General features: G+C 37.7%; 1 protein-coding gene across 1 annotated transcript in view; it reads right to left on the minus strand.

The window, feature by feature from the left end:
- The window catches only part of LOC107655680 (collagen alpha-1(XXI) chain-like), a 45,574-nt gene that overhangs the window by 1,449 nt on the left and 33,630 nt on the right, over window positions 1-10,495 (minus strand). Inside the window, exons 18-27 of the mRNA XM_016443249.1 lie at window positions 9,056-9,109; window positions 7,691-7,744; window positions 7,334-7,387; window positions 7,187-7,258; window positions 6,307-6,342; window positions 4,301-4,333; window positions 3,241-3,387; window positions 2,875-2,929; window positions 493-684; window positions 317-394 (exon numbers count right to left, since the gene is read on the minus strand). Of these exons, the coding sequence (XP_016298735.1) occupies window positions 317-394; window positions 493-684; window positions 2,875-2,929; window positions 3,241-3,387; window positions 4,301-4,333; window positions 6,307-6,342; window positions 7,187-7,258; window positions 7,334-7,387; window positions 7,691-7,744; window positions 9,056-9,109 (775 nt within the window). The remainder of the gene's footprint in view (window positions 1-316; window positions 395-492; window positions 685-2,874; window positions 2,930-3,240; window positions 3,388-4,300; window positions 4,334-6,306; window positions 6,343-7,186; window positions 7,259-7,333; window positions 7,388-7,690; window positions 7,745-9,055; window positions 9,110-10,495) is intronic.

Raw genomic sequence — 10,495 nt, forward strand, 5'->3', positions numbered from 1 at the left:
CAAAATTATTTATACTTTTTTTTTTTTTTTTTTTTTTGAACACTGACATAACTTTATAAATAATTTTGTGAAAAGTATTTTTGACACAGGTCCAAAATGACCCGAACACAAAATGTAACTTTTTTGTTTAAATGGTAATACCTCTTTAAAAATAATTGTAAAAAATCTGACAAATGAATGAATGACGTGAATTTTGAGGGTCTTAAAGCATTTTGCAAAGTTTCGTTCCCTTACTAAAAACTACATATTTTTTATTCTGGGTAGAAATGGACCTGAATGCGTTGTGAGGGTTAAAAATTTAGTAATGTCATTGTACCTGTGTCTCCAGGAGGCCCTGGGTATCCTGGTCTGCTCTCCCCTTTATTGCCCTTAAACCCCCGTGGGCCTGTGTCCCCTAAAAGAGTGCCAAACATGTTATGCAATTAAAATACAAACCCAAAGCCAAATCCATTTACATAATCTGGAAGTGTTACAGCCAGACGCATCTGTTACCTTTGACTCCGGGAGGTCCTTGGATGCCCGGAGGTCCTGGGTAGCCCTGAGTGCCATGTCTGCCGGGATAGCCCTGGGGCCCGCTGGACCCTTTAAGCCCTGGAGATCCAGGGGGTCCCGGGGGTCCTTTAATGGTCTCACATTGTTCACAGTGCTGAGGGCTCATCATCTGCAGTAGCTGCGGCAGCTGATCTGATAGAGATGCATTACAGTGGAGTTCACTGAACAGCACTAGATGCACAAGGGGTCATATGATGAGAAATCTAAATTTACTTGACTTTCATTCTAAAAAAAAAAAAAAAACACCGTATCAACATTTAGCCTGTCTATTTTCATATGCATCTTATTGCACTAAAATCATCAATCATCAGACTCTCTGTTGTCTCTTATACCACCACATTTACATGTCAATGATGCAATGCCAAAACATGTCCAATTTAATTCTAAGAGGGAAGAAAATGGTCATAAGGAAACTCATGAGACTGTTTTGTAGCACAAAAAAAGAAGCATGACTAATGTTGCTGTGTTCCAAGAGTCAAGTGAAGTAAAAATAAATCCACGATGGTGGACAAGGCAACAGAAAAGTTGATAGTAAAATATAATTTAGTCAATATTGAAACATCAAAAAAAATGAGTTCACCGAATGTTTACATATGGTGTGTATTTTTAAATCTAGGGTCATTCGAAAAATGTGCCAGTGCAACATTTCTACAAAATGATATGTTGATTCTTGCAAGTTTTGCGACACTTTCAATGTTTGGTTTTATCCAAAACAGATAAAAGTGAATCTATCCACACGGTATACATGTTAATAAAACAGCATACCGGTACACGTGGCTAAGCAACATGGACAGCTTCGTGAATTGAGAGGGGATCCCGGTTAACTGCATAGTTAGAGAACTTTTAGAACTATTAATAACACACAACTAATTCTTTAGGTGCTGAAGACGAACGCAAAGAGGAGAAAATACTGTAGCAGGGGCAGCAAACTCACTTCAACATGCGCGGAATATTGGAAGTAAATCCTAAATACTGAATTGGGGGTTTCTATGAATGTATCTTTGAGGGGAACTGACTGTCTTCAGGAAAGTTTCGATGGTATTTTCTTTTCATCTTACCTCCATATATAATGCATATTAATGTAGCATTTAAAACCACAGCAGCTGCTTTGTTTACAGCGGTAACCAAGGAAACACTGTATCTGGTGTTCCAGAAGCGCCACCTGCTGGCAGAGAGTGAATCTGCGTCTCATTCAGCTCGTCTGCTGTTTGTTTCGTTTGTATGTTTTATGTAGCATAATTTCACAAAGCCAAGGTCTTCAGATTGGAAAATTATTCAATCTAATTTATATCAAAAACCCGTGATAAACCATGAAACCATCAGAATCCTAAAAAAAAATGTTATACAGATTTTTGGTCAAACCACCCAGCACTAGTGTCACAACAATAGTGTTAACAAAAGCAAATGTGAGATAAAAACAGATTTGCTGAGATTTTTGCTCATTTGGCTTGATAAAAGTTTTTGAGCTCGTATTTCATGGGACTCGTAAGTGCAGTGCTGTACCGGGTGCGCTACCGAGCAAGTTTACTTACTAATTTCTGTGAAAAGGAATAAAGTTGTTGGTGTTTTACTGCCACTAATGCTCATTTCAACCGGAAACTGGAGTGAAGTGTATGTATAGGTAAGTTTTTGGAGTTTTGCATAAATGCATCATGGTTCCCAATGAGTCTATTCGTAATATCGGCTAATCTTCAGCTTGTTTGCCATTAAACATTCATTTTTGATTGATCTATTTTTGGAGTTTACTCCATATAACAGAAGTCACAAACAATTTGGTGACAGCTAGGATTCAGTTCAAGGCATTTCTAGGTCATGTTTGTGGTATCCACAAGCAATTCAACTATAATACAATTCTGAAATCAATGACATCAAGGCTATAAAATGGTTGGTTTTCAAGGCAGAATTGATTCAAGTTGACTCCATTGGAGAGATTATTGTCTCCTCGTGATAAAAAAATAAAAAAATAAAAATCTCTGGAGTTTCTGTCAAAGTACAGTAGAGCCGATGAGACAATTATGAGTGAGGCAGCTCACTAGGTTTGTAAGTGGACCACAGGGGAAAAAAGTAAAATGATAACAGAATGAACGATATTCCTTTAATTCAAAGCAAACTGTAAAAACTCTGATAGCTCAGCAAGTTTCTGTAACAAAAGCTCCTTTCTAGTGAACTTTGCTTTTATCTAACAGCTTTAATTGGATGCCGCATGCTATTCTCGGCTCTTTACGTATCAGGCTTGTTCGTATTAAAAAAGGGAAAAGGAAAAGCTCCTTGGGCTCTTTGTTCTCGAGAGAATAATGACCTTGAACAAGGTCGGATACTCACTTCTCAAAATGTCCCCACAGAGTTTTATTAAGTACTCCTCTGAGGGAGGCTTACCCTGAAACACATATTGAGTCACTCATTAGATGGCGTCGCTACATGAAAAACACATACAACTTTCAAAGAAATTATAAGTCTTCATGGATAATACAGGAAGAAACATAAAAAAGAGACTCAATTACACAGTCTTGACCTAAGGCCTTGTGGTTTCTTTCATGAATCAGCTGAAATGATGCGTCCTGACATTGCCCCAGCCCATGCCGTACTTTGTTTACAATGTGTTTATCTCTTGCGAAAGGAAAAACCTGGTGGCAATAACAAAAATTTTAATTGCTATCGTGTAGTTGTGAGAAATGTAAGAATACTCACAGGCTTCCCTGGAAAGCCCAGAGCACCGGGAAGCCCTGGCAAACCGTCCTGACCGGGGAATCCACGCGGCCCGACTACACCCATGTGTCCCATGTCTCCCTTCTGTCCGTCACGACCTTTGACCCCAGTCTCACCCGGTGTACCTTTCTAGTAGATTAAATACAGCGCTCTTAAAGCCTACTGTATACTTGGATTTGTATTCTTCATGCAAGTGAGGCTGTTGGATTTAAAAGCAGCGTTGAGCTGCACAATCAATTCAGTTAAAATCATGATGTGGCCTTGCGTGATTACTGAACTGTGAAAAGGCTGCATATTAAATGAGCGTATCATTTAAATGCATAGCATGCTGCTCTGTTCTGTAGTGTACTATACATACTCCAAGCATGCTTGCTTAATTTTGGTTTGCTTATGATATGCATTTGCAGATTTTTTCCAAGGCAACTTTTGAAATTTTCATTTAAATTTACATTTTTCAACTATTTCAATTAAACAAAAATAGTCGACAATAACAACCCTGATAGCATGCCACCGAATTCAGGTAGACTGAAAAATAAATAAGATTTGAATGCTTGTTGTTGAGCAGCAATATGAAATGTTAAATGTTTTTCATATCAAAGATTAAATCTCAAATCACAATATTTGCCAAAATAATCACAATATGACATTCTGAACAACTCGTGCAGCTCTAGTGTGGAGCAAACATACAGTACAGAAATATTTAATAAACATGTTCAATTTCTCTAGAGGGAAAAATATATTATTTTAAAAGAAGCGACTGATTTGCATATGTCTGCTACTGATTTGCCCACAAACATAAAATAATAAATATACATAGGAAATCTCCTCTAGTTTCCACGGCATGCAGTTTGCCGGTTTGCTCTGACAGCACGCTGAAACCAGCTTAGTATAACTGTCAAGCTGTCAAATATAAACGCTTCAAAGCACTCAGAAGTGCTCTGCTGTCCCATGTTACCTCCTTCAGGAGGCGGAGACCATCGTGTTTCTTGTGTAAATAGGCAGGATTTGTTTAAAGGTGAGTGAGTCGTGTAATTTTGCAAACCTCTCCTTTGCTGCCTCTGGGTCCCACTTCACCCTGATTCAGGAGGAACGAGAAAGAGGAAACTTTTTATAATAAAATCAGAGAGAGATCTGTTATTAAACACACAGACAGGCTCAGTATTCAGCGGGTGATGGGAGGAAAAGCTCTTCAAAGCCACAGCCAGGGAAACCCCACGAAATGATTCTCAAGCCCTGCGTGTGTTTGCAGACTGCGTCACGTAAACATTTCAGTGTCGGACGGTTCAGACTACAATACTGTGTACGAGTTTATACAAGAAAGCAGTGGAGCTATTTTTTCAACAAGTAGAAGCACAGTGTTACAAAACCTTGGTGATTTTTCTCATGATTTATTTCGTATGCATCCTTTGTGCTAGATAAATACTACTCTGAATATACCTTCAGATTATAAAGATAATAAATATACATTTACATTTATAATGTCAACATGCATTGCCGGGTTTATAGATGGATATAGATGCATGTGTCCAAAAATGTATTACGCAAACATACTTATTTCTATGGGCTAGATATATATGTTAATATTATTCCCATTTCTAATAGGTATCATATATGTTTTTACTACAAATGAAAATATTTCATATATGGAAATTGCTGTTTCATAACAGAGATGTGAAGTTTCGTTTTGATTCTGCATGCTGTCATTTGTATTCTTGACACAAATCACTACATTAGTTGGTGGAGCATTTATATCGTCAAACAGAGACCGTAAATTAATACTAAACCCTCAGACCTTTCAAAAGATCTATAATTTGTTAACATAGTTAATATTTTTAGATAGTAGTTTATATAGTAACTGTAAACAAAGGTAAACAAATTGATGTGAAGCCCCAAGAGGATGAAATATGTCCATACAGTGTATTATATTTGCGTATGGGTGATGTTGATGAACGCTGCTTGCAAATATACATGGATCAATTACTTTTTTATTCAGAAACCTGACTTTATTCCATCTAAAGATTTCTCAAGCGTGTGACTGACAAAGACCTACACTTTCATCTCACACAAGTGTCTGTGACTAAGGTTTCTGGGGATTTACTGAGCTTTTTCACAGAAATCAGGAGTTTCTTCTGCAAAGAAAAAATGATTCTACAAGATAAAAGTATTAGAATGTAGCAGTTCAGTTTAAGAACTTTTTTATACAAATTACTCTAATTATTAAACTTACACTAATCCTTAAACATCTTACTGAATGAGGTTGCAAACAGGATGAGGAATTATAGGAATAAAGTGTTGATTTGAATAATATATATATATGTGTGAGTGTGAGTGTGAGTGTGTGTGTGAGTGTGAGTGTGAGTGTGTGGGTGTGGGTGTGGGTGTGGGTGTGAGTGTGAGAGTGAGAGTGAGAGTGTGAGGGTGTGAGTGTGAGTGAGAGTGTGTGTGTGTGAGTTGCACTAGTCATACTGCGGCGGTTCATCTCGCAGTGTCAGCAGAAGAAGAATATAATAATATTAGGATATTTATGATTTAGTAACCATGTTTTCATAAACCCATACGGCATTTTATTTATTTATTTTTTCTGGACAAATTATATTTTAAATATACACTAATTAGGTGTTGTAAACAGTGAAGCTCAATTGAATATATTTTTGAAATTGAAAGTATATTTAGTGTCAACCTTAATGTACCAAAATATATTTCAAAACGTATTTGAGGGGCAAGAAAACGCATTTCCGATCTTACAGTAGCCTACATTAAAGCTAAATGCAAATGTGGATGGAATAGCCTACCAGAGATCAAAGCTAGATTTATAATAATTTAATCATGTTTCATTTATATATATATATAAATTATATATATTATATATAAAGTTAACCGTTTCCTCTAATTCCGCACTAAGCTTATCATTACGGCTCAAACATCTAGTTTAGAGTCACATTTGAGACGAATCTGAATCTGTGTTGAAGCCAAATCCAAACCTTGGATAAATCATACAGTATTAGTCAAAAGCAGTTTTTAAATGAGACGTAAATGACTGGGATCCACCTGAATGCCTTTGAGTCCGGGTTCTCCTCTCTCTCCCTGAAAATAAAAGAGAAATATCGACTCACTTCTACCTTCTGTTCTCTAGCATATCAGTATATCAAAAACTACATTTAATGAGCTGAAACGCCAGTATATCAGGCATATCTTCCATGCAAGCAATCATTTAGCAGATGCTTTATCCAAAGTGATTTAATAGATATATGGCAGTGACAGCACTGGCACTGCTCTACGCATCTTAATACTGCATTTAGAGTATGCATATGCATGTATAGCCTACATAAAACATACTGCATGCACCGTGAGTAGCATGTTCAACCTCAAGACAAGCTCAAGCACATCCCTGCTGGAAACTACAGCTAGGTGTTTCAGAACATGGAAGCTGGTTTCTAGTTTAACAATATTGGTCAAGAGCTCAGCTGGAAAAAAACAGGTCATATCAGCTTAAGCTAAACAATGTAGCTGGAACTAGATGGTCTGTCATGTTTTAAAGCACAGGTATGACCTTATTATGGTTTTGCCGGGTGTTGCACTTCAGAAACTTTTCTGAAACATTTCAGATGCTTAATTATTCACCTGACAAACACGTTCATCCAAAGCCTCATCTTATCAGCATGTGTGTCTCTGGGAATCCAGCCCATGAGCTCGCCATGGATATCATTTAGGTATATGATTGCATAGCACTACTGTTTATGGCCAGTATGATTTTTTATTTATTTTTTTTAATAGAGAAGTCAGTACTTTTATTCATCAAGGACGCATTAAATTGATCAAAAGTGACAGTGAAGACATTTATAATGTAATAAATGCAGCCTTGATGAACAGAAGAGGCTTCTTTCCAAAACATCGTCCAGACCCTGCATTTTGAGCGCTAGTGCATTACCTTGTGTCCTTTAAATCCAGGAAGGCCCATGGCACCCTGAAGCCCTGGAAATCCCAGCTCACCCCGGACACCCTGAGAGATTCACGAAACCTCTGAAAGCTCTGAAGGCGAACCTCAAAAATCTAAGCTACAAAAGACGACTCTTACCTTTTGACCTGCGATTGCAGGAGTACCTGCATCTCCCTTTTCTCCTGCGTTACCCTGAAACACAGACGATACATATATAAACACACACATATATAATTCCTCCATTAAAACCTAGCTAGAAGAAGCAATTTGTTTCCATAGACAGATAAAAAGACTATTAACCACTCTAAATATTAAATGAAATACTGTTGCAAACCCAGCAACCTAAATGGTTTTGTTCAGCATGCTTCTATAATCCATTTGATAAGGGCACAAATCCAGGAACAGAATAAATGTAATCTCAGCACGGCTATTCCCACCTGATTCAAGTCAAGGTATTAGCATAATTGCTAAAGGTGATGTTTGGAGCAGACCAACCTTGGGGCCGCCGAGTCCGTCTGCTCCGGAGGGCCCTGAAGGCCCCGGCGCGCCCTGAAGGATTTAATCAGACAGGATTCAGAGTTAAACACTGCCTGACTAAAGCGCAGGACGCTGATAACACACAACGGCTCGCTCGGCGGACTGCAAATAAAGTTTCAGAAAAACTCCAGGAGATACGTATTTGACCAAAATAGGAAAATTAACTTAAACTAAAATGCACAGTCAGAAACGGCATAAATTAATGAAATTATGATGTGCAAAAAAATTACAGATACTAATACACTGGGTTTCTGCAGGCCTTAAAAAGTCTTTATTCACGTTTTGACAAATTAAGGCCGTAAAAGGCCTTAAATCAGAGCAGAAAGTCTTAAATTCATAAAGTCATGCCACTAAATGTTGCATGAACCGCAAAAAAATAAAAATAATATCTTCCTCATTATTTTTGTCTTGTTTTCCAGTACACATATCGAAACATCCTTAAATCGAGACACATTTACTGGAGATACAAAATTAAGTTATGAGGTCTTGTTTTTTGAGAACTTGAACAAAACTTTATGTATTTATGTTTATGTATAAGCATAAGTTTATGCTTATAACAAGAACAAATATCTGTCAAAGCTTTTTAGGTTTGAATTGAGTTGATTTTTCTGAGCCCAACTCACTTCATTTTGATCAATTTCTCAGAAAACATGACATTATTTTGTCATTTTGCTTCTTGATTTAGGAATCTTTAGACATTTGAACTGGAAAACAAGACTGAGGATGAAGAGTTTTTACAGTGTGATCTGTAAAAGTACAGTACAGTAAAAGTTTTATGTATGTATGTATTTTATGTTTTTATTTATTTTGCTTGTCAAAATAAAGTTCAAAATAATGGAAGTTGGAAGTTTCATTTTTAAACTTTGAAGCATTTCTAATGCAAGACATTTATATTCAGAGACCAAATTGACGTATTGTGTTCCATTTACATTTATTCCTTAAATTGCCTTGTCTTAAATGTACCTTCATAAAGCCTGAGTTCTAATCGCATCCAGCACTAGGTGGCAGCAGCGTTTGCTCTGACACAGACCATGGCAAACCCAGGCTGAATGTTTGGCTCTCACCATCAGAGGTCACCCTAACATTGTTTACCCGAGCACTCTGTTACTCAGTCCCGGATTGAGCGCTGGTTAGTGTTTGACCCCGGTCCAGATTGCTCTTTTTCCTGTCTGGCTGCGGCTGCTGATCTGATGAGCAGCTCTACAGCTGCCTGGGACTACATACAATCCAATTCCTCTGAAGTGTCCCATTTTAATGGGTCAGTCGACACAATGAGGGGGTAAAAGGTTAAGGCTGATGTGTTCCAGTGGGACGTTTACTCACAGGAGCTCCTCTTGGCCCAGATGATCCTTTCTGTCCCGGTGCTCCTCTCACACCCTAAACTCGAAAACGATAGCATCAGTTTGTAATACGCCATGTTACAATTAAAGATGCAGTGATGGCACGTGTTTTAAAGGCAGTCAGTTACTGCAGCCATTGTGCAAAAGGTTTTTAACCTCATTTATTTATCTTACAGTGACAAAATGTGGTTGGACATGGGTGAATTTCACAAAACCTGGTCACATTTTATTCATTAAATAAAATATATTTTGGCATCATTAATATGATTTGTTGTGACATTATTATATGTATTTAAATGAATACATGTTATTATTATTATTATTATTATTATCCAAATTCTTATGCATATTGATCATAAACACAGCTAAAAAGCCTCCTACCAGTGGCCCTCCTTCACAAAACCTAACAGTACAGTTGTATTATACGTAGAATGCAAAATTAATTTATGCAACTTTTCAAACCTTTAACCCACGTGGGAAAATCAATCCATGGCAACATTTTAAAAGTAACCCAATTCCATTGGAAAAAAAAAAAACGTGGACTTGACAACCCTGCATCCAACACGAGCTGCGGGAGTCAGATTTGACTGATCACGGGATGAGAGGAGAGATGACTGACAGATCATGCTGGAGGATTTGCTGCTCAACATCCTGAGCTCATTGACAAATATCTGATCTTCCTTTACACAGAGCGCGCACGCATGATCGAAAAATTGAAAGTGAACAGCGAGCGAATTCAATATATTATACACAATTATATATATTTAACAGAAAACAAATCTATTTATGAAACCGCAAAAATGTAAATAATAACATTAAAAAACACTGTTTGGGCGTTTATGTATGTATGTATGTATGCATAGAGCGCGCACGCATGATCGAAAAATTGAAAGTGAACAGCGAGCGCTCATTCAAAAGAAATTTCAATATTCCGCATATTGATAGCACCTCCCTGATGCGCAAAAATCATATGCAATACTGAATGTTTGCGGGACCGGACACAAAAATCGCGGGAGCGGCCGATAATGGTCAGAAATTCAGCGGGAGCAGGATTAAGAAAACAGTCCCTCGCAGGGCCCTTATACAAAACCGCACACAATGAATGGCAACTGTAGAAAGCAAAAGCCGAATCCGGGACATTTTGGGCGATTTAGAAATCCCGGCCGGATGCATTTTTTAAGGTACAAAAAGAGGACATGTCCGGGAAAAAGAGGATTTATGGTCACCCTACATAACACAAGCTTGTTGATCACCATGCTGACCTTTTGTGCTCCCTAGAAAAGAAGAGCCTCGTTCACTTTCATTGTGTGGAAAAGAGATGCAAAAGTGAATGTCGAACATTCTGCCTAACATTTGCTTTTGTTCCACAGAAAGAGGAAAGAAAATCACAGGTTTGGGATGTCTGATTTTTCGTTTTTTGCCC

Source organism: Sinocyclocheilus anshuiensis, unplaced genomic scaffold, assembly GCF_001515605.1.
Source record: "Sinocyclocheilus anshuiensis isolate Anshui unplaced genomic scaffold, SAMN03320099.WGS_v1.1 scaffold631, whole genome shotgun sequence".
In the NCBI taxonomy this organism is placed as follows: Eukaryota; Metazoa; Chordata; class Actinopteri; order Cypriniformes; family Cyprinidae; genus Sinocyclocheilus; species Sinocyclocheilus anshuiensis.